Source organism: Mauremys mutica, chromosome 2, assembly GCF_020497125.1.
Source record: "Mauremys mutica isolate MM-2020 ecotype Southern chromosome 2, ASM2049712v1, whole genome shotgun sequence".
NCBI classification, from domain to species: domain Eukaryota; kingdom Metazoa; phylum Chordata; order Testudines; family Geoemydidae; genus Mauremys; species Mauremys mutica.
This window is the reverse complement of record NC_059073.1, coordinates 255956082-255980900: the sequence shown is the minus strand read 5'-3', so window position 1 is coordinate 255980900 and position 24819 is coordinate 255956082. Positions and strand designations below refer to the sequence as shown.

Here is a 24819-nt window from a genome sequence, read left to right as displayed (position 1 = left end):
GGTACCCTGCGCTCGGAGGCAGGGGCTCTTGGAGGAAAGGGTACCCCTTGAGTGTCGTATTGGGCCCAGGGGACCCAGAAGCCCCACTGTTGTGCACCCTGAGGCTGGCTCTGCGGAGTAGGTGGCAGGTGCCCGTTGCTGTCTGCCCCGGAAGCGACCGACGCGGGGCGGGATGGCCATGGGGGTGCAGAGGCGCTGACTGACTGCACCGTGGAAACAGGCAGTCTGGCCCCGGACGGTGCCGAGGAACGGTGCCGGGCATCACGGTATCGGGATGGTGACCGAGACCAATGTCCGCCGCGGTGCCGGGAGCTCGACCTGTGCCGGGAGCTCGACCGGGATCCGGACCTGCGGTGCCGGGAGCGGCTGCGCGAGTCACGGTGCCGGGAACGGTGCCGGGAAGCAGACCTCCGTCGGTACCGGCGCGAAGGCGATCGGGACCTGGAGCGACGCCGGGAGTGCGACCGGTACCGTGATGTTGAACGGTACCGGGACTGCGACCGGTGTTGGGACGGCGACTTGTGCCGCGATGGTGAGCAGCGCCGGGATCTTGAGTGGCGGGACGGTGACCTGCGTCGGGACCGTGAACGAGACCGGGACCAGGAGCGCCATCTGTGTCGTCCGTCCGGAGAGGGGGGCCGGATCATCATTGCCGGCTTTCCCGCCGATACAACAGCCCGCACCGGCGGTGCCGGGGGCCGGAGGCTCGGAGCCTCTGTGAGCTCTATGAGCTCGCGCGCCGTAGAGAAAGTCTCAGGCGTGGATGGCAGCCGAAGCTCAACCACGGTCGGTGCCGGGGAGCATGGCGGTGCCGGACTCGACGGCCCTTGCGGCGCCGGAGTCAACGGCCCGGTGCACGTCCTGGGCACGGCCACAGCGGAGACCGCAGGTGGCGTAATTGACTTGGCTGCTGAGCCCTCAGCGTGGGACTTGGCAGCTGTCTTCGCCGGCTTGCGCTTCTTTGATGGCGACAGGGAGCGGTGCCGGGCCTTCGGTGCTGCTGGCTGAGGTCGCGGAGCCTCGGTGCCGGAGCGGCTCGGGGCCGCCGGTGCGCTCCGCACCGATGTAGTCTTCGGTGCCGGCGCAGACGGTGCCGGGGGCAGGAGCGACGCCTCCATTAGGAGCTGCTTTAACCTAATGTCCCGCTCCTTACGCGTCCGGGGTTTGAAAGCGGAGCAGATAGGGCACTTATCTGTCCTGTGACTCTCCCCGAGGCAACGGAGGCAGGAGTCGTGAGGATCCCCGACAGGCATAGGCCGCTGGCAAGATGCGCAGGGCTTAAAGCCCGGTGCCTTGGGCATGAGCCCGCACCGGGAGAGGAAAGGGAGGGGGAACCCCCCTTATCCTTATCCTAAAACTAACTAACTAACTAACAGAACTATCTACACTAAGTAATGAAAGAACTATATACAGGAAAAAGTAGCGAGAGCTAGGGTTGTGGAGGACAGAAATCACTCCACAGTTCCAACTGGCCGTCACGGGCGGTAAGAAGGAACTGAGGAGCGGACGGGCCGGCTGGGGTATATAACAGGCGCCATAGCGGCGCCACTCCGGGGGCGCCAGCCGGCCCGCCGGAGTTGCTAGGGTAAAAATGTTCTGAAGAGCCGTGCACGCACGGCGCGCACACCTGACTGGAATGCATAGGAGCAATCACTCGAAGAAGAACTATATATTAAAGATGGTAAGGTAACAAATTGTTTAGTGATGCCATAATCAAGATATATGTTAGGTATAAATAAATCTGTTTGGTGTGTTTAATCGGTTGTTTAATAATACGTTTATAAGGTAATGTTAAGTAAAGTACTGGCTTTAAATAAAATCCAAGATGGAGTATATGAACTATTGACCCTAGGACTCCATCATTAAGAGCGGACTTGTTTACCACTAAGAACACTACGAGTCCTTGGCTCAGACTGGTCAGAACCAGTTTTTCCCGCCAAAGCCAGCCCCAACATTCTATCTCCTCAGAACTTTTCCCGCCATAAAAGCTTTATAAGGACTTGCTCAGTGCCTGGGCACTGCTGTGCATTCCAGCAGCAGCACGTACACAGTCGGATCTTCCCAGCGCTACAGAGCCAAGGAGAAGAGTAACATCTATCACGCAGCGAGGCTGAGGAAGGAGAGGCCTGTCATCGCCATCCCCACTACAACAAATCAAATCCATCTTATCTTGTCTGTGGAGAAGAGAATCCTGCTTTCCTGGTGTCCATCATCCTAGAGGGTCTCCCCGACAGTGACAATATCCAGCTGTTGTCTGGACTCCCCAGTGTTCCTCCCCAAAGGCTTCCAATTAGCCGGAGAGTGGAATGTCCTGGGCTCTGCACCTGTACGCTGTGTCCATTGCACTTAACAGTAGGAAAGGTTTCTGTGTTGGGGGCTTCCTTTATTGTTTTCAGAATACCAAGTGAGGTTTTATGGGCCTGAGCTTCGAGCTCCTAAAGCCAGTCACTGTATCATTGTTTGTATTAATATTTGCACTTTTCCTCCCCCCGCCCATCCCAGTTTCTGTACCGTTACCCTTAATACACTCACCTTTGTTTGCACCACATTACATTGTCTTCTCTTTATTTTTATTACATTATACAGGGAGGGAGGGATATTTTATTTGGGGAGCTAAATCCACTGGTGACAGACACGGAAGGGAGCCGAGTCTGCGCTTCTGAGAAAAGGGGCTTTCCTTTTCTATCTTCCCCCTCTCATTTCTTGAGTATTTCCTTTTGAAGCGTTGCCTTACTCCCCTTGAGGTAACAAATAATTAATTTGATTTTTATGAGATTTTTCTTTTTCCATTCAGGCACCTGTCCCATTTATCCAAATTCAGATGTGCTGCTCTTTTCCCCACCTACCACTGATCCTGTCTGGATACCATAAGCATGCAGGTCACTCCCCCCATGGCCATTGTAAAGTGAACTGTTATTAGTGTTACCTCAGTCACAGAAACACATCAGCATCCAAGCTGGAAATCCAAAAAATGGGGCAAGTGGAAGGGCACAGAGTGTAGCGTGTTTGCAAGGAGATAAAACACTGTTTAATTGTTGTACAGCGTTCAAATACCATGGTGGAAGACTCCTTACAAACACATTGGCGGGGGTGAAGAAAACAGATAAATAGAGAAATTAGAAGTAAACGTCTAATAAAAATGGGAATGAGTAGTTGCCTCTTGCTTGCTATTGTTTTTAATACTCAGAATCTTCAATAAACATCTCTTCACAAAACAATTGCATTTTTTCTTTTTTTGTGTGTGGCAAAATTTGATTCCTTCCATCCAAGTTATCTCCATGCCATTTAAATAAAAGAGCAGACTTCAGCACGGCAATGGGTCGTTTACATCCCAATAAGTGAAAAGCACATGTGCTGACAACTTTGACAGCAGTAACAATCTGGAATCAAGTTTTAGTAGTTGCACTCCCTCTGAAGCGGCAAACTACACAGTAAGAGAATTAAAGGATTCATAGCAATGGTTTCAGGGGGACACAATGCTGCAGAAACCCCTCAATTCCCTCTCTCCATCCTCCCTCCTAGTTATAGTCTGCATTTTAGTTTTCAGTGAGAAAAATCACGTATCAGAGTTCTTGTTCCTGAGAAGTACTGCCTGCATCCTCAGACATATATGACTGTGACTAAAAGTCAGACCACATATGGAGAATTAATTCACCTCCAGATTATTGGCTCAAAAATCAGTCCAGATCTATGTTTATCTTGGTTGCCAATGTGAAATGAGTTCAACCCAAAGTCAACAGATGTCCATATCACAAAAAAACAGTTTAACAGGGGTGTGGTAAGAGGGTAGTCCTGTCTGCCTAGGTTGTCCCTCTAGATGTTGAAGCATACCACCACTTTCCCATACCAACTCCACGATAACCAGTCTCAAGGTTGGTTGAAAAAGGAAGAGAGTTGGCATCAGACTGGCAGTTGTCCATAAGAACTTTCCATCAACTGACACTGAGTCCTCAAATGAATAGGTATTCTAGAAAGGAAGCAGTGCCCTATGCAAATGTTGTGGAAAGTAGGCAAGCACTACAGTACAATTTTGGATGTATGCAGTTAAAAAAGCTAGCCTAGAAATGTAAGATCAGACTGGCAAGTAGGAATGCTGGCACACTAACTGGCCTTAGAATGGAGCTGGCAGAGACGCTAAAGAGGACGAAAGTACAGATAGCATGCATCCATGAAACAAAATGGAAAGCAGAGAAGACCAAAGACACTGGAGAAAGATACAAACTAATTAAAGGTACTGTGAGGCCTCCAACTCAAGAAACAGAATAGGCAGAGCTCTTGATAGTAAAATAAAGAAAAGAACTATGACAGTAAGTAGAATCAACAACTGGCTAATGAGAAGCCAGTTGTCTTTTGCATGTGGCTGGCTAAATATAATTAGCACATATTTCCCAGTCTGGCTGTGGTGAGGATGAGAAGACAAGTTTCTGGGAAATATTAAGACACTGCTCTTCAGAAAATTCCAGAAAATATTAATGGTGCCAATTTAAATGGACATGTTAGGGAGTTGGCTAAAGAGAAGATGAGATCAGCACCACATGCAGGAGGAGTAGATAAATTTGGGGATTTTATGGTCACACATATATTGGAGAGTGCTAAACAAATTATGGATGAATCAAAAAGGAAAAGCTTTTCCTTCAGAAAATAAACTTAATGGGTGGAGCAAAGAAGTACAAGTGATAAAAGATAAGAGAAAGAAGTTTAAACTCTGGCAAAGGAGTAGGAGCAAATGAGACCTGAAAGAACACAAGAATGTAAAGAAAATGGCCAGGAAGTTAGTTGTCAAAGCAAAAGCAAAGATCTTTGAGGAACTTTATGCAAGACCTGGAGCAAAGGATGGAGGGAAAATGTACAAATTGGTACTCTGTCCTGTGGTTTCAGCAAAGATAAAAAGGAAGTGAGGTCCACCAAAGACTAAACTGGTTTGGGGTCGACTGATCATAGTTGCATGATGGATCAATGGAAAAATATTCTGAACAGCTTTTAAATTAAGAAAACCCAAAACAGCAATGCAACTCAATACAAATTTATGGAAAATAAATCCTGTCAAAATAATTTGATACCTTTTTTGATGAGATTAAAAGTTTGGTTCGTAAAGGTAATACTGTTAATGTAATTGTGACACACTGTACCTCAAAATAGCACTCTATAAGCCCCATTTTTATCATTCAGATATGGCTGTGATATTTCATACAAAGCATGATATCGAAGATATCTTATGAAAGGATATGAATCTGCTGAAACCTGTTGTTCTATCCAAATATATACAACATGGGTGTGTACAAAGTTATGAGATTTTGCTATATGTTTGTTATTGAAATATGTTATATGTTTGAGAGTCTCTACTGCTAGGTGATGAACCACTCCCAGGAGGGTGTTAAACAACCATTAATCAGCAGGGGACTTGTAATCAAGGGAGTTACAATTCAATGACAGTTGCAAAAGCACCACGCAATGGAGAATGCTCAACACAATGACTCAGTTACACAAGACCATACCAGGGGGATTACTCAAGCTAATGATTCAGCAAAGCCCACCAGGACATGTCCGGGCAAGTGTCTTCTAGGCACATAGAATGAGGACATAAAATAGGGTACCGTAGCATCATGCTTTTGCCTTTCTCCTCCCCTGCCTGAAGCAACAAGAATGCTGAGAAGATTGACTTCAACTGAGGAGACTGCTCCAGGCTTAAGGGAGAGGCCTGTGTATTAAGAAAAATTGCTTGATCTAAATACTGCCTAATATAATAAAGGTTTAAGATTTAGATAGTGTGTTTATCTTTTATTTTCTTTGATAACTATTATTGTCCTTTTATGCCTACCACTTATAATCAATTAAAAATCTTTCTGTAGTTAATAAATCTGTTTTATACTTTTCCTAAAACAGTGTATTTTGCTTGAAGTGCTTGGGAAATCTCAGCTCAGTTTACAAAGGCTACTGCATGTCCTCTCCACATTGAGGGAGGGGCGGACTGGGTAATACGCTTACACTGGTCACAGCTCTGGGGTGTAAGGTTTGGGGGCTCAGAGGAATTGGCTAGTGCCTTTCTCTGTGTGATTCGTAAGTGGCTTTGGGCATGTTCATGCAATCTAGCTGAGTGTGGGTCCCACATGCTGTTGTGCTGAGTGACAACAGAGCCTGGAGGGATTTACTGCTTGTCACTAGCAAAGCATTGTGAGAGACAGCCCAGGCTGGAGAGTTAAGGGGACACAGCAGTACCCCAGTTCCAGGCTGCACTCCGGGAATCCCATCACAGTAATATACTTATACTTCTGTAAGGCATTTGACACAACATTTTGATTAAAAAAACTAGAAAAATGTGAAATTAACATGACACAAATTAGCTGGATTAAGAACAAGCTAACTGTTAGGTCTCCAAATGCAAAAGTCAACAAGCTCGTATATTTCCAGTGGGGTCCCGCATGGATCTATTCTTGTCCTATGCTATTTAACATTGATAACGACTTGAAAGAAAACAATATCATCAGTCATAAAGGCTGCAGATGACAGAAAAATCTGGGGATTGGTAAATAATGAAGAGGACTGGTCACAGATTCAGAACAATCTGGATTGCTTGGTAAACTTCACACACGCAAACAATACGAGTTTTAATATGGCTTAAATTCAATGTATACATCTAGGAGCAAAGAACATAGGTTATGTTTACAGAATGGGGGACTCCATCCCGGAAAGCAGAAACTCTCAAAGAGATTTGGGGGCTGTGGTGGATAATCAGCTGAACATGAGCTCCCAGCATGACACTGTGGCCAAAAGAGCTAATACAACCCTGGGATGCATAAACAGGGGGATCCATTAGGAGTAGAGAGGTTATTTTACCACTGGAATACTATGTCTAGTTCTGGTGTTCACAATTCAAGAAAGCTGTTGATAAACTGGAGAGGGCTCAGAGAAGAGCCACAAGAATGATTAAGGGATTAGAAAATATGTCTTACAGCAATCAACTCAAAGAGCTCAATCTATTCAGCTTAACAAAGAGAACTGGTGACTTGATTACAGTCTATAAGTATCTTTAAATGGGGAACAAATATTTAATAATAGGCTCGTCAGTCTAGAAGAGAAAGGTATAAACACAATCCTTTGGCGGGAAACTGAAACAAGATAAATTCAGATGGGAAATAAGATATACATTGTAACAGTGAGAATAATTAATCATTGGAACAACTGACCAAATGTTGTGGTGGATCCACCGTCACTGGCCATTTTTAAATCAAAATAGACATTTTTTCTAAAAAATATGCCCTAGAAAGTATTTGGGGGAAGTTCTAATGGCCTGTGTTATACAGGAGGTCAGACTGTATAATGATTATCACAATAATCCCTTCTGGACTTGGAATCTATTACTTCAAAATTAATGTTGATGTAGTAGAGCCTATTACACCAAATGGAAGTGGCAAATGCTGTAAAAGAAATGAAAAATAATAAAGGACCTAGGCCCAGAGGGAATCCCTACTGATGGATGCCTTCTTTTCCAAAGTTTCTCCATGCATCTGCCGACATCGCTCTTCAACCATGAGATGGGAAAAAGATACCAAACACATGGAAGAAAAGTATCTTTATGGCTATATGTAAGAGAAAAGGTGGTGCTGGAAACTCTACAAGTTACAGAGGTATAAAACTGGTGAGTTATACAATGGAGCTGGGGGACAGAGTCATTGATAAGACATTAAGAAGTGAAGTACATATTAGCGCAAAACAATATGGATTAATGCTAGGAAGGTCAACAATAGATGCTGGTTTTGCACTGACGCAGCTAGTGGAAAGATTTAGAGAGAAACGGAAAAGACATCCACTTGACGCTGATTCATCTGGATAAGGTCTTTGATCCAGTTGCAAGGGCAGTCATCTGGTTGTGGATGAGGGAAAAAATGGTACCAGAACTTTATGTGTGGCTTGTTCAAGCCAACTATGTAGGTACAATGTCAACAGTCAGAACTTCTAGTGGTGAAACAAATGAACTATCAGTAAAAGAGTGCAAAGATCAGCAATGAGGTCTTTCTTATTTATCCTCATCCTGGATACCTCCACAAGGAATATACAGAAGAAGGCATCTTGGTGCATGTTGTTTGCAGGTGATATCATTATATGCAGTAGGAGAAAGACAGTCTAGAAAAGGATCTTGATAAATGGAGAAATGTGTTGGAGAGACATAGGTTCAAAATAAGCAGAGGAAAAACAGAGTATTTGGTATGTAAGATCAATAATGTGACCACTGAAGAATGATCTTTGAAACTACATGGGCAGACAATAATAAAAATGCAAAGTTTCAAGTATCTGGGTTCCAGAATCCTGGAAAACTGGAGGATAAAATACGAGTTTAGATTATAAATGCCTGGCTCAAATGAAGAGAATTAAGTGAGAGGTATGTGAGAGGAAGATATCAGTAAGATTAAAAAAGAGAAAGTCTATGTAATGGTGGCCTGTCCAGTTTTAACGTAGAACACTGTTCCTTGTTGCCCAACATTCAAACATGAACAAGTGATCTGTTCCATAGACATGCAAACGCTAAGATGGATGAGTGGAGTAAGCAAGAAAGACCACATGAGGAACATGTATGTTAGAGACATGCTCCAAGTAATACCAATAAATGAAAAAAATGAGGGTGTGTAGGCTCAGATGGTTTGGACAGATAAAGTGCAGACCTGACAACCATGTGGGTAAAAGTACAACACATCAAGATGGAAGGAAAAAGGCAGAGTCCAACCCAGAAGCAGCAGTGGGATGTTTTAGCACGTGGCGGTACAGAGGATAGGGCACTGAACAGAGCACTTTGGAGGGAGAGGACTCAGAGCAGATCCCATTTGATGTGATTAATGCAAAGAAGATTATGTCCATCATTTGCCGATGCTATTATTTTTCTGAATAGATAATAGATAGTGCTATCTGAAAGCTTTCACAAGAACCAATCTCACTCTCTCTGTATACATAAGAGAAAGATTAGTTCTTATGAACGCTATTTTCATTACATATATACATATATATATATATATATATATAACACACACACACACTTTTGAAATATATACACTTTGGAATAACACGAGATTAACATACTCGATAATACAAAAATATAAACTGGGTGTTTGGGCTTATAAAGTTTATGGCAACATATTTGCTCTGCCAGTTGTTTTATTAAGTGAAACAATACATTTTCCCTTACACTCAATAGTTTGAGACCACTAAAAATTCTTCAGCATGTTACATAATTAGTACTTATTTTTCTCACCAGCTCATTCCAGAATCCAGCAATGCAATTTATTAATAAGTCAAAGGGGTAACTACAAAGTTGCAAGGCCACAACTAATATTAATTTACGAAGCACAAACAGTTTCAGATTGGCCAAGTGCTAAACAAAATATAGCACAGAACAAACTTACTTGCAGGTTTGACTCCAATATTTCTAGAAGACCCCTTGTTAAGAATAAAAGTCACACTAGTTCTTTTTCCTAGCACTAACCAACCTGAAAAATATTTACAGCAAGGGATTGGCAATGGAATACAGAATCATCTTCAGTTAAATTGTTCCAATGAGTAGAAACTACAGGCCAACACCACACTGGGACTGTTCAGAGTAGACTCTCTGACACTGTTCATTTTAAAATAAGGATGGTATATCAGTCAACACAGCATCAATGACTGAATTACCTCCATAACTCTGGGGGTGGTATCTCCAATGCAATTTAGAGACACTGGCAACATAAAGAAGCTTGGAGGGCAGCTGCTAATGCTGCATTAGTTCTGTGTGTAGAAGACATGATTTGCATTAAACTCACTTAAAACAATGTCTTCACTTATTCCACCATGTTTCAAAAAAGTTATAACATTTACAGCCAAGACAACTCAAGTTCTGCCATTAGATTAATCTAAATTAGTATCAGTTTAACAGCAGCTGACACTTAGACAACCCGGGAACATCTCATTGCTATAAACCACTGTGATATCTTGACACAAAAAAGGCCTCTGATATTGTAAATATAAATCTCTATTTTGAAGTCTTGGGTGGGAAGTAGGGGAGTAAAGAGAAAGTATCCAAAGTCATTTTTAAATTCCAGTTGTTTGTCTTCTGCTTCTGTGATTACAAATCATTATCTGTCACAGCAATGTCACCTCTTCACTGCTACTCATATCCCCTGTACTGCCATTGTTATGAAATCATCATCAAGCTATTGGCTACCAAGATAAGATCTGACAACATTTTGGAACCAAGTGTTTGAAAATCATCACTATACTTATATGGTACACTCCTTTCCCTTTATCTTGTCTATTTAAGTATAAGCATTTTGGGACAAGGACTGTATTATTCTGTATTCTCTGTATTTGTACAGTACCTAGCACAATGGAGTCCCATTCTCAGATGGCCACTGGGCACTATCATAATAATGTCCAAAAACCTTGCAGTAAAGCAAGTGGGTGTTGTGGTATCAAAGTATAGGTCACTACATATTTCCAACAACCTCCACAGACTCATGCAGTTGACCTTTGGTATTATCCACATGAAATACTCTAGTATAAGCCTCTCTCCTACCTTTTGAATAAAGTTTCTCCTTCCTTCCATAACTAAACGTTTTCAAGGGTCCTGTTTGTCTCAATAAACAACCTTATTTAACCTTGTTACACTGACCACCAACAGATCCCTTTACCCTTTTTTACCCCATTTTCACAATAATCTAGCACACCCATTCACCATGTTGTGTGCTAGTTCTAGTGAGATGTCTTTACCAACTCTAGTCCATGGAGTAAGTGACTTGCAAGAAAGCACTGGATTGCAAAATTGAACTCTAGGACTGTCGTGATTAACTATCATTTCTTCTCTGTCACTGTATTAATCGTTGCAGCACTAAGGACATTCCGAAACCGACAAGAGACCAGCAGTCAGGATGCAGTGACAGAAACTCTTACATGCCTGAGCTACAGTAAGAGAAAAAAGCAGCGGCAACTTATTCCTGGACATGAAGATATGAATGGGGACTTGGACTGAACATACAGCTGTGTTCCCTGTAAGCTATGGGGTTGGGCGGCCGCCCAGGAGAGATTAAAGTGCCGTGCCACGCACATCCAGCCAGCAGCGTGTGTTCAGGTGCCTCCCCCAGACCCCCCGCTGCTTTGCAGCCACGTTGCTCCTGCAGCTGTTCCCAGGACCCTCCTGCTGGCTGTGCAGAGCGTGGGGGGGAAGGAGAGGAGGGTGCTGATGTCAGGGTGTCCCTCTTCCCCAGCTCCTGTACCCCATCTCCACAGAGCAGGGTAGAGGGGACAGAGCTCAGGACTGACAGCAGCTCTGAGGTCTGAACGAGCCTTTGGGTGAGTGAGTGCCTTAAAGAGACAGCACACAATCTCTCAGAAACTTCCCCAGCAGCCAGCACACACATTCTCTCTCTCTCTCTTGCGCGCACACACACACACAGTCTCTTTCCCTCCCTCCTGCCCATGTACCCCATCTCCGCAGAGCGGGGGAAGGGGGACATGGTGCAGGAGGAGGAGAGCTTTCAGTGAGTGCCTTAAAGAGACAGCGGACGGGCATCTCTCAGAAACTTCCCCAGCAGCCAGCACACACACTGTCAATGTCTCAGACACGCACACGCTGTTGTTGTTATTTCTTGGTACTTCCTGCAATGCACACATATTCTATGTAATTTTATTCTTTCAAAGTGTTTTATTTTAGTTTTTTACTGGTCTATGCATTTCATAATTTTTACTTCTCTCTTACCTTTAAATTTAATTCTTTGAGTAGTGAGTTCTAAAATGCCTAACTTGCCCTCGCTGGAATAATTATCCCTATGCATAACTTTTTTAAAATATATATTATATCTAGGTTTTTTGTTTCTACTGGTGGCACACATCCACAGCTTGGTGCCCATAACAAAATGTATTCCACATATGGGTGGGAAAAATTAGAGGGAACACTGAGTATAAGAAGCACAAATTAAGGGGCAAGATTCAAACACTGGACTGGTTCAGGAAGAAGAACAGGGAGCCAACGCAGAACTATTTCTGAACAAGAGGGAAATGAAAAAAAGTTATAATTTTAAAATTTCAACAGACAGAAGAATCAAGTTGAGAGCACGTTCCTATGCCTGCAAATACTGATAATCATAATACACTACTACTTACTGGACCCTTCTCTCCAGCTCCCTCATCCATGTCCCATGCATTCCATCCCTCCCAATATACCTTCAAATGACATCTCTGATATGGAGGTTGTCAACCACATCATCTTTTGCAGTTGCAAGAGGTGTAAAATTTCCACTCTCCTGTGGATACCAATCCATCTGGTGATGTGTCCGATGTAGTGTCTCTCCTCCTTCCTCTTCCTGCTTTGCCTGTGAACATGCCTGATAGTATGAGTGGTGGAATCGAGTCACTCTGTGATTGGTGAGCAATGTGTCCACAGAAAGATGTTATTCTCTTACTTAGGGTCTCAAGTAATTGTGCTCTTTTTTAAATTCATCCTTCTCATCACCTCATCATTCATACTTTTGGTTATCCAGCTAATTTGAACATCCTTCTTTCAACTTCACAGAAGCCTTTGAAATGTTGAATGTATTTTCTGCAAGCTATATCCGTCTCTTGATTTCTTCACGTATCTTTTGTCGGTTATTTAAACTCCCTAAATAGGAAGAACTATACAGTTGTTTCACCACCTGACCACGAAATCTAGGTGCTACCTTCCTTGTACACTGCTGTGTTTACTTATTGTCATACTTCTTATCTTCCTAACATCGATCGTCATTTCACATTTCTTGCTGGCATTATTCACAGCAATAAGCATTTTCTGAAGTTCTTCCCTACTTAAAATTTTGCGAACTAGGTCATTGGTGTATCTCATGTTGTTGGTGTATACACCATTGACCTGTTTGCCCCTTGGCAACTTCTAAACTTTCCCTGATTATACCTACCATATGTGTATATGTAGAATAGTTACAAAGATTGAATGCAATGCGATGTACAGATTTATTGATGCTGCAATACTCGGATATTTCAGTTTGTTCAGACTGCTGCTTTCTGTCTGGCTTTTTATTAACTGTAGATCTTGGAAATCAATATTACATTCAAGAATATGTATTATCTTGTCAAGCAGCATTTTATCAAATGCCTACTCAAAATCTATAGTGCACATATACATTTCCCTTTACACTTCTATCGCACACTCATATATGATCCTCAGGGCAAAAACTGCCTTCCTTGTGCCTATTCTTGAGTGGAAACCAAACCAACTTCTGCTAATTCTTATCTCAAGTTGTTGATGCATCCATGTGCCAATGATTTTCAACAAATCTTTCAGCGTGACCAAGCTTACAGTCTGATGCTGTTCACACACTCTACCATTATTAATCTTTGGTAAAGGAATGAAGATGGATCTTTCATTGTGGGAACGAGAAGGAGCACTATAAAGTAAGGGAAAGCAGCTGGGGAGGTTGAAATGCAACAATTCCTGAATGGAGATTCAAAAAGTTACCAGCTAAAACTACACAGAAAGACACTCACTTCTGGATGACTTCCCAATAAATGTACTTTGTAAAACAGTACAACACTCTGTTGGCCTTTTTATTGAGAATATTTTACCTAGATTTGCAACTGCAGCTGGTCTGAATGTCTGTTTATAAATCAGACTCTGGAAAAAGGACAATTAACACTTAAAGCATACTGTTTAATGTCAATAAATCATCAATTTACTCATCCATAAACTTACTCCCCATAAGTAATACAAGTCATTACTTAATCATGATAAAAATAAATGCCTGAGATCATCAATAGTAAAATCCGCCACCACAAGTATAAAAAAGCCTCTAAGAATTCCTTGCCATAAAACCACCAAAACAACATGAAATTTCTCTAGCAACATACATTAGAGCAAAGAGCAGTTGTACTTTGGGCAGGAAGCACACTAGTATGCTATGCTAATTTAAGTTAGCAGCCTCAAGTGCAACCGTGTCCAAACTCCTGGCTACTCACTCTATTGCTCACTAAGGACCTCGCTTTTGCATCCATCCGTTATGCAAAATGCAGCATATCAATATAGTTGCTGCACTAGTAACCAAACTGTCATGGTAAGTCAGATATCACCATCTTGCTTTCAATCTCCCAAAAACCACAGTCCACTACCATCTTGTAGCTACCAAATATAGGGTTGAATCTGCATCTCTCAGGAATGGAGCAAAAATTGATATTAAGGTCCTTCAGAAAATTAATAAGGATAAAGACATGAATGTCAATGTTTTACATTGGGATAGAGTCCCCTGCTGTACAAGTCCAGAATTTTGTTTCCTTAAATTCTGGCATCATGCACTTTGCCTAGCCACCCTGTGTACGCATACAGGAATTTCCCACAGTGATTTACTAAGGCTTGCGTCTGCACTGAGTAGTACTCTTTTCTGTTAAAGTACTCCTGAATTTGTCGGTGGTGGAGGTTCAGGCAGATCAAAAAATGAGCATTTAGATTCTATCAAGAGATATTGCACACTTTGGGAATCAGAACAGTTTAAATCATAGAAGCATAAAAATGTAGGACTGCAAGGGACCTCATTAGGTCATCTTGTCCAGTCCTCTGCACTGAGATAGGGCTAAGGATTATCTCTAGACCATCCATCACCGGTGTTTATCTAACTTGTTCTTAAAAACCTTCAGTGATGGTTAACTAGCCTCACAGTTAGGAGGTTTTTCCTAATGTCTAACCTAAATCTCCCTTGCTGAAATTTAAGCTCATTACTTACTTGTCCTGTCCTCGGTGGGTAAGGAGAACAGTATATCACCCTCTCTTTATAACAACCTTTTATGTACCTGAAGTCTTATGTTCCCCCCTCAGCTGTCCCTTTTACAGACTAAACAAACCCAGGTGTTTCAATCTTTCCTCATAAACCATGTTTTCTAGACCTTTAATTTTTTTTCTCTCCTCTGAACTTTCTCCAATTTGTCCAGATCTCCCAAAATGTGGTACTCAGAACTGGATGCAGTATTCCAGCTGAAACCTTATCAGTGCTGAGTAGAGTGGAAGAATTACTTCTCAGGTCTTGTTTACAACACTCCTGCTAATATATCCAGAATGATGTTTGCTATTTTTGCAACAGCAGTACATTGTTGAGTCATATTTAGTTTATGATTCACTATAACCTCTAGATCCTTCCTCAGTAGCCATTTCCCATTTTGTATTTATGCAATTGATTATTTCTTCCTAAGCATAGTATTTTGCTTTTAACCTTACTGAATTTTATCCTATTTATTTCAGACCATTTCTCCAGTTTGTCAAGATCATTTTGAATTCTAATGCTGTCTTCTTAAGTGCTTGCAATCTCTCTTGGCTTGGTATTGTCTGCAGACTTTATTAGTGTACCCTCTATGCCAGCAGTTCCCAAATTTGTTCCGCCGCTTGTGCAGGGAAAGCCCCTTGGCAGGCCAGGCCAGGCCGGTTTGTTTACCTGCCGCGTCCGCAGGTTCGGCCAATCGCGGCTCCCACTGGCCGCAGTTTGCTGCTCCAGGTCAATGGGAGCTGCTGGAAGCGGCAGCCAGTATGTCCCTCGGCTCGCGCCGCTTCCTGCAGCCCCCATTGGCCTGGAGGAGTGGACCGCGGCCACTGGTAGCCGCGATAGGTCGAACCTGCAGACACGGCAGGTAAATAAACTGGCCCGGCCCGCCAGGGGCTTTCCCTGCACAAGTGGTGGAACAAGTTTGGGAAACACTGTTCTATGCCATTACTCAAATCATTTACAAAGATACTGAATAGAATCAGACCCAGGACAGCTCCCTGAGGGATCCCCCTCGATATGCCCTTTCAACTTGACTGTGAACCATTGATACTCTTGGAGTACAGCTTTACAACCAGCGGTCTGGTCTGCCCGCCCACCCCCTCCCCCCATAGTAGGTATGCCTAAGCTATATTTCCCTAGTTGCTTGTGAGAAGGTCATGTGAGAGAGTATCAGAAGTCTTACTAAAATCAAGATATCTATCATCTGCTGCTTCCCCCTATATCCACAAGGCCTATTACCCTGTCAAAGAAGGATATGGCATGACGAGTGGTTCTTGAGAAATCCATGTTGACTGTTACTTACCACCTTATTTTCTTCTAGGTGTTTACAAATTGACCTATTATTTGCTCCATTATCTTTCCAGGTACCAAAATTAAGCTGACTGGTCTCTAATTCCCTGAGTTGACCTTATTCCGCTGTTTATAGCTAGGTACTATATTTGACCCTTTCCAGTCTTCAGGTATGTCTCCCATCCTCCATGAATTCTCAAAGATAACTGATAATGGCTCAAAGATCTCTTCAGCCAGCTCCTTAAGTATTCTAGAATGTACTTCATCAGGCCCTGCTGATTTGCAGACATCTAACTTATCTAAATAATTCTTAACCTGGTTCTTTCCCTAGTTAGGTTCAGACCAAATCTCATTTACACTAATGATCGAATGACTAACATAGCGAACACTACTAATCTTTTTGGTGAAAACTGAAACAAAAAAGGGCATTTAATACACTGGCCACTGCCGTGTTTTCTCTTATAGTCTTTCCCTCCTCATTAAGTAATGGGCCTACTCTGTCCTTAGTCTTCCTCTTGATTCTAATATATTTGTAAAATGTTTTCTTGTTACCCTTTAAGTCCCTAGCTAATTTAATTTGGGGAGGGGGGAGGTTGCTTTTGGCATGCGAGAGGTTCTGTTTTTGTCCTTAGCCTTTCTAATTTCTTTCCTATATGCACGTGTTACTGTTTTTATATTCATCCTTTGTAATTTGACCTAGTTTCCTCTTTTGTATGACTCTTTTTTGAGTTTCCGGACACTGAAGATTTCTTCATTAATCAGGGTGGTCTCTTACCATACTTTCTATCTTTTCTTCGCATTGGGGTAGTTGGTTCTTGTGCCCTTAATATATCTTTTAAAAAAACTGACGACTCTCCTGCTCACTTTTTTCCCTTAGACTCACTTCCCATGGGATCTTACCTCCCAATTCCCTGAATTTGCTAATGTCTGCCTTCATGAAGTCTATTGTTCTTATTCTGCTGTCTTCCCTCCTACCATTTCTTATAATCATGAACTCTATCATTTCATGATCATTTTCATCCAAGCTGCCTTCCACCTTCAAATTTTCAACCAGTTCCTCCCTCTTTGTCAGAATCAAATCTAGAACAGTCTCTCCCCATTGCATTCTCACTTTCTGTAATAAAAACTTGTCTCTAAGGCATTCCAAGAACTTACTGAATAGCCTGTGCCCTGCTGTATTATTTCCCAACAGATGTCTTCCGGGATTTCAGCAAGGCATTTGATACAGTTCCACATGGGAAATTATTAGTTAAATTGGAGAAGATGGGGATTAATATGAGAACTGAAAGGTGGATAAGGAACTGGTTAAAGGGGAGACAACAAGTTATACTGAAAGGTGAACTGTTAGGCTGGATGGAGGTTACTAGTAGATTTTTTCAGGGATCGGTCTTGGAACCTTATTTAACATTTTTATTAATGACTTTGGCACTAAAGTGGAGTATGTTAATAAAATTTGTGAATTACACAAAATTGAGAGGTATTACAAATATGAAGGAGGACTGGAATATCACAAGAAGATCTGGATGACTTTGAAAACTAGAGTAATAGAGATGGGATGAAATTTAATAGTGCAAAATGCAAGGTCACACACTTTGGGATTAACAACAAGAATGTTTGCTATAAAATGGGGATTTATCAATTGGAAGTGACAAGGAAGGAGAAAGACCAGGGTGTACTGGATGATCACAGGATGACTATGAGCTGCGAATGTGATGCAACTGTGAAAAAAGCTAATGCAATCCTAGGATACATCATGTGAGGTATTTCCAGTAGAAAGACAAAGAAGTGTTAGTTCCATTGTTCAAGGCACTGGTGAGACCTCATCTGGGATATTATGTGCAATTCTGGTCTCCCATGTTTAAGAAAGATTAATTTAATCTGGAAGGGGCTACTAGGATGATCAGAGGAATGGAAAACCTACCTTTGAGAGGAAACTCAAAGAGTTTGGCTTGTTTAGCCTGACCAAAAGAACGTTGAGGAGAGATAGGATTGCTCTGTATACATTTATGAGAGGGATAAATGCTAGGAAGGGAAAGTAGTTATTTAAGGTAATTACCAATGTTGACACAAGAACAAATGGCCATCAATAACATTAGGCTTGAAATTAGATGGTTTCTGACCATCAGAGGAGTGAAGTTCTGGAACAGCCTTCCAAGGGGAGTAGTAGGGTCAAAAAACCGAACTGGCTTCAAGTCTGATCTTGATAAGTTTATGGAGAGAAAGGTATGATGAGACTGCCTACAACAGCATGCAGCCAATCTGCATCTGCTAGTAGCAATATCTCCAGCGGCCGATGATGGGACACTAGCTGGGGCGGGCTCTAAGAATTCTTTCCCAGGTGCCTGGCTGCTGGATCTTGCCCACATGCTCAGGGTCTAACTGATCGACATATTTGAAGTTGGAAAGGAATTTCCTCCCAGGTCAGATTGGCAGAAACCCTGGGGGGGGGGGGCGGCTTCACCTTTCTCTGCAGCATGGGGTATGGGTCACTTGCAGGTCAAACCAGTGTAAAAAGTGGCTTCTCTGTAACTCAAAGTCTTTAAATCATGATTTGAACACTTCAGTAACTCAGCCAGAGGTTATGGGTCTATTACAGGAGTGGGTGGGTGAGGTTCTGTGGCCTGCAATGCATAGGAGGTCAGGTTAGATGATTATGATGGTCTCTTCTGGCCCTAAAGTTTATGAGTAATCTTGGTAGTTGAAGTCCACCATCACCACCAAGACCAGTGCTTTGGATGATTCCTTGTGCTTAAGTAAATTTGTGAGTCACCTGTAAGGCAGGATGTGTGCTCCCTAGCATCATCTTCACTGCCTGAAGAGAGCATGCCACAAACATGTGATGCTCTACACCAGCAGTTCTCAAACTGTGGGTCAGGACCCCAAACTGGGTCGTTAACCCATTTTAGACTTGCTGGGGCCTGGGGCTGAAGCCAAAGCCCAAGCCCCACTGCCCGGGGCCAAAGCCCGAGACCTATGGCCCCAGGGCTGAAGCCCAGCCCCACCACCCCATCCCGTGGAGCTCGGGCTTTGGCCCCCCACCTGGAGCAGTGGGACTTGGGTGGAGTCAGGCTTTGGTCCCCCTTCCTCGGGTCATGTAGTAATTTTTGTTGCCAGAAGGGGATCGCAGTGCAATGAAGTTTGAGAACCCCTGCTCTACACCAACAGAGCAAGTGGACAAATGAGGCTGCTATAATGAGGCACTCTCTTGTTAACAGGATGTACGCTCCTTCCCGTTGATCACGGATGGCATTTAGAAATCAAGGAGCTTCCCAGCAAGCACCTGAATGACAAAAGTCCAGCACCAGATAATATGTTGCAGGCATGTGAAAAGTCAAACAGGGAGGTATTCCTGTTTTGCTATTGGGTTTTCCTGCACAGGCTTGTGTAAGTGTCAGAAGTGTGAGAACATTGACAAAAAAAGCTGCTGAACCTGTCATTCACAATGACAATGTGTCCAACGAGAGAGATTTTGAAAGCAGACTGTCAGAGTGGGAAATAACAATGTATTTTACTCAGGGAATAAGCACTACGGTGCCAACAGAAATACATAGTTCAAAATGAACACTAGATTTGAATAAGAAAATAAAATGTTGATTTATATAGATAATCACATCAATTCATACCAGTCCAGATAAGTTGTCATGGTCTTAAAAATATTTAAGAAATAAATGTCATATACAAGAGGATTCCAGTAAAAAGGTTTGTGTTTTTCTCTTCTCAGTGCTGTTGCTGAGAAAAATATACTAGCCGACAAATAAAATAGTAATATTTTAGGTATTTGCACAGAAAATGCATCAAATGTATTAAATTTATAATTTATCATTAAACGTAACAGTGAGGCTGGTGTACAAACACTCCTCTTAAGGGAAAATAGCAAAACAGTCAAGCCTACAGTAAAAGGTTAGTATTGCCATGAAAAACAAATTATGTGGGTCAGGTAATACTTGCTATCAAAAGATAGACATGGTAATTTACTGCATATTATCTGTTAGACTGATGATTATAGAAAATATTGATGCATAAAACATCGCAGGAGGGCAAGAATTTTTAGTTCTTTCATACATTTTATTGCCCATAAATAATTTTCATTCAAATTGGCTATTTGCAATATTTTTTTCTTGTGTATGACTTCCTAAGTTTTTCAATCCCTTCAGTTCTGCCTTTAATACCACTTCCATATACATTTCAATAATTTTCAGCCAATCGGGGTCTTAAAAGAGCAAATTTTAATGAAGTTATGGACAAGAACCCTTTGTCAGTATAGTATCAAATTGGTAATTTGGACGCGCCATGACAGAAAAATCCAGGGTTTCTTGGGGAGAACTTTTAACAGGTCTGTCAGGCTATTGGCTATATAAATCTGCAGAGAGTATGCAGTGCCCCGCCAAGCTCATTTTCTAAACACAATAATTGGTCTCACCATACTGCCTTCCAAAAAATTACGTGTCTTTGACCACTTCTCCTATAATTCCCTCTTGATTCCAGAAGGCCTATCAAACCTTCTCACAAGACAATGCTGGGCCAGTAGGTAGAAAGGAAGTGAACTATAATGGAGGAGAATATTGCCTCTGTGGATGTGGGGTAAAAATCACACCTGAAATAATGTGACTACTGTGATCACACTGCACCGTTGCGACCTATATTGGTACTATTACACTGATTCAGTTAACAATGCAGTTCTCTAGTGCAGAGATTCTTAAACCGTGGACTGTGAAATATTTGCTTGTGGTTCCCAGAAAGCTGACCAATTATATGGTGCAGGTGTCTGGGTAAGTGGGAGAGTTAATAGGAGCACTGAATTTTGAAGTCGTACTAATTTATGCAAAATGAATCATCAGTTTGTAGTTTATAAGTCCTAAACACAAAAAGTGATAAATACTGAAGAAACTTGATCCCAGAAACAGATTTCATATTTTAATATAGCACAGAGTTTTTAGATCATGAGTGGCTTTACTTGCTTATCAAAATAAGATGAACCAGAGATCTCTACCTTTAAAGCAGTTAGGTCACTGACAGTGTAATTGTCTTTAAAAGTGTAATTGCCTTCATGTTAACTTCTCTGTGTAACACAGCACTGAAAATTTTGAAGCTAATCACTGATAAGAAACCAACTACACACAAAAATCAAATGGGCCGGCAGAAAATAACTTCAGCTCTTTAACATGTAGCTTTACATTTTGGCAGAATCAAGACACTAAGAATAAATTAGATCAAGTATAAAAGGCACACACTTCCTCTCCCTTCGGTTTAGTACTGGTCAGGCATGGAATAAGGAGGAAAATAGATCATATCCGAAGAGTAAAGTTTCTCTTTAGTGATTAACTCTAAAAGCATCGCATATGCTCTCTTTCTGGGGAGACAGATAATTGTGCTGTGTGTGCTTGCGTCACTAGGTGGGAATTTTACTTTGTGTGTGTTTCAATAAGACATTCAGAACCACAGTTTTTTTGCAGTTTCTTTCTGATGCAGCCCCTGTGACAAGTGTTTTATTAGTCAGGCCAGAGGCCTGTACAGCAGCATAATCACGGATGGCACCCATAATAACCAACCGAAAGAGCTGTTTGAATCACCTCAGGCAGACACCAACTCCTCGTTGTCCACAGCACTCTCACCAGTGAGCATTTCCATCCCCTTTGTGTGCGTGTCCCCGTTCCTGTCCCTCGTGATGGAGTTGAGCCCCTGAGAGCGCAGTGGCACTGTAGGCAAGGCTCAGCACAGCCCACCCGCATCCCTACCCCGGGTCCCAGCTGTCTCTGCCCCTCCCCCAGACAACAAAGCCATGAACAGCGGGGGCTCGCGGGGGCAGGCAAAACAAGTTTGAGGCGAGGAGCTGGGGCCAACTCAGAGCGTGGGGAAGGGACGGACCAGAGCTGCTGGTGACAGACCGGGGAGGGCCCGACACCAGGGGGCAGGCGGGGAGAGCGTTTGGTACCAGACAGCCGGGGCCGGGCCCGCTTGTGTCGGTGCCACTTACCCACATCCTGGTCAAAGGGGTTGGTGGCGAAGAGCGGCATCTCGGGTCCGCGCGCTGCGGGTAGGGAACAGCCTCAGCCTCCCCTCCCGGTCGTGGGGTACGGTGTGTAGTGTGTGAATGCGATGGGGGGGGGGGGCTCGGCTGCGGCCTTAGCTCCGCCTCCCTGTCAGGGCACAGCTCAGGAGCCGCCTCTCTGTGCTCGCAGAGCATGCTGGGAAAAATAGGGCTCCCCACTCCAATGCCTGACCCGAAGACTCCTCTCAGCACAGGCACAAAGGGCTGGCAGGGGCTCTCCCCTCCCCCCCGTTAATCCCGGTGCTGTCATTGCCCCTGCCGCCCCAGGATGGGTTGTTGGATAGGGCGCTGGGTCAGCCGGCAGAGGGGGCCCCTCAGGCGCTCGCCGGCCAGCTATGCCCCTGACAGTCGGTGACTGACACACACACACACACACACACACACACCCGTCCCGCCTGGGTGACGCGAGTGGGAGCCGGGACGTTACACCTGCTGGCAAGTGGCCCAGGCAGGGGCGCCTTGCGGCGGGTCCTGTCCCTTTAAGGTGTTGGTAGGGAGAGGGGCTCGTCCCCCACCCACTGGCGGCTCCCGGGCCTTGCACCCCCCGCGGCACCTGCTCCCAGGCCCCGCGTTTCAGGGGGCAGCTCGCGCATCTCAGCCACAACGGCGGGGGCCCCGTGACTGCTGACGCTGACGTGATTTGCACGAGGGATGGGGTCACGAGGCTGGACCGGGCACTGTCCTTCGCACCACATTGCTGCGTGGTTACAGCCGCGGGCTGTGGGTGGAGGGAGCAGCCGCTCCAGAGCCGAGGGCCTGCAGATGAGGGGCCCCCGAGCTCCGGTTCCTCGCTGCCGGGCTTCGGATCCCCGCTGCTCTACCGTCCCTGCCCCAAACTCGGGAGTTGTGACTAATTCCCTCCACACACCCCCAGGCCCCAGCTTCGTCCAATTCTAGCTGCCCCAGGGCAAGCAATTCAGTGTTGTAGGGGCAAGGAGCAAGTAAAATGTCGTTAAAAGGGACCTCTTCGTCCCCACTTTCTTTGTTGCTGCCCCAAATTGTGAGTGAGTCAGTTTCGTGCCCGGACTGCCATGTTTTCTGTTTCTAATGTTTAAGGATTCCCTGTGGATTGGGCTGGTGTAACACTACTCCTGTTAACTCTCTCAACCCTTTGAAATAAATTAGGAAATTAAGGATGGGTTTCAGGATGATGACACTGAGATTATTCCTCAATACAGTATGTATTTATAAATAAACGTGGACTGGCCCGTTATCGATATGGATTTATATATAGATACATGTTATTGATAAAGGTATTATTGTTTTTATGATACTAAATATGCAAATGATATGTAACCCTAAGGCTAAATCTTGTTTTCTTAACTTCATAGGAGTGGCCCCATCACCTCCAATGGACTTTATTCCATGAGCAGGATTTGGTTCACAGCATATGACACATTTCCTGCCTATCCCTGCCATTCAAAGCTCAGTCATTTTCTTTATGGGTTATTAGAGTGGCATAATTAGTGAGCTAGAAAGAGAGTAAATAGTGGTGACAGTCATAAGAGAAGTATCTGCTCAGGAAGGATGGTGTTGACATATCATAAAAGAAAACAAAATAGCAACAAACATGAATTTAAAAAGTAAGATTTATATTAATTTATGCAATACAGAAATAAAATGGTTAAAATAAATGGGGAAATCCTTCCCCATTTGGTCAGTATATTCATGACTTAACAGATGTCTCATATGCAACAGGCTTTCACAAAATCCTTCAGAAAAACAGCTTTAAAAAATCACCTTTCTTCTGCATAGGAAGGTCTACAAGCCCTTGAGACAGGGACCTATTATATATTTGACATACTTCACCTTTTATATAGAACTATTCATAGATATGCCACTATTATATTAGTAATAATGCTCAGTTAATTATCTATGCAGCTTAATCAGTTCCTGTTTCTTAATTGCTCTGTGTTTACACATGCCTCCTACTGGACAGTGATATCCATGTGACAAATTGCAGAACCATGTGCCACATGTATTTTTCATGTTTCTGACTGCCTCATCTGCTTTCCACCCCTTAATCTATCTCCCCAGGACTTACTTTGATATTCCAAACTCTTGAGCAGCTTCATGTAGACACCATTTTTATAAAAACAACCTACCAGAGAAAGTGTCACTGTTATTAAGTCATGCACATATCTGGGTATTTCTTTTTAAATAACTTGGATGAAGGTTGATTCTCAGTCTCACTGGTTTAGAAAACAAGAAGGTTTTCAGAAACTTGTCTCAAATGCACATAATAGTGTGCTTTGACATCTTACAGGATTCTTTAGCATCAACTTGAGCTGTCTACTTCTAATGTCTTTTGCATATTATATACAGCAAAAAATGAAGGGTAGCTTTAGTAACGGACAGGAAATACCCTGTATCAAATTCTCTGCTGGTGCAACTCTTTGGACTTCAGTAGAGTTAGCCATCAGAGACTATGTCCCTCTATATTTGTTGATTTCACATTACAATCTAGTTTCAGTCCCAGCTGTATTTACAGTAGTAGCACAGTTATAAAATATTATTTTAAAAACAGGTTTTTCTGTTTTGCAATTTGTAAAGGCATTTCTAGAGGAAACTTAAATATATGTAATTTTTGTAAGTTACACTTTTTTAAATAATTAAGTGATCTCCCTAAAAAACTTTCCAGTTTTCCTTAGATTATTTGACCTCAATATTTACAGTATTCCCTGCATGTACTGTAGAGAGTATTTAGAGAATACTTCAAATACTATT

At 43.1% G+C, this 24819-nt stretch overlaps 1 protein-coding gene across 1 annotated transcript in view; it reads right to left on the bottom strand.

Annotated features, from left to right (window-relative positions):
* Nucleotides 1–22275, bottom strand: part of STAM (signal transducing adaptor molecule) — a 78907-nt gene extending 56632 nt beyond the window's left edge. The window contains exon 1 of the mRNA XM_045007776.1: nucleotides 22018–22275. Within this exon, the coding sequence (XP_044863711.1) occupies nucleotides 22018–22057 (40 nt within the window). The 5' untranslated portion in view covers nucleotides 22058–22275. The remainder of the gene's footprint in view (nucleotides 1–22017) is intronic.
* Nucleotides 22276–24819: the final 2544 nt, after the last annotated feature.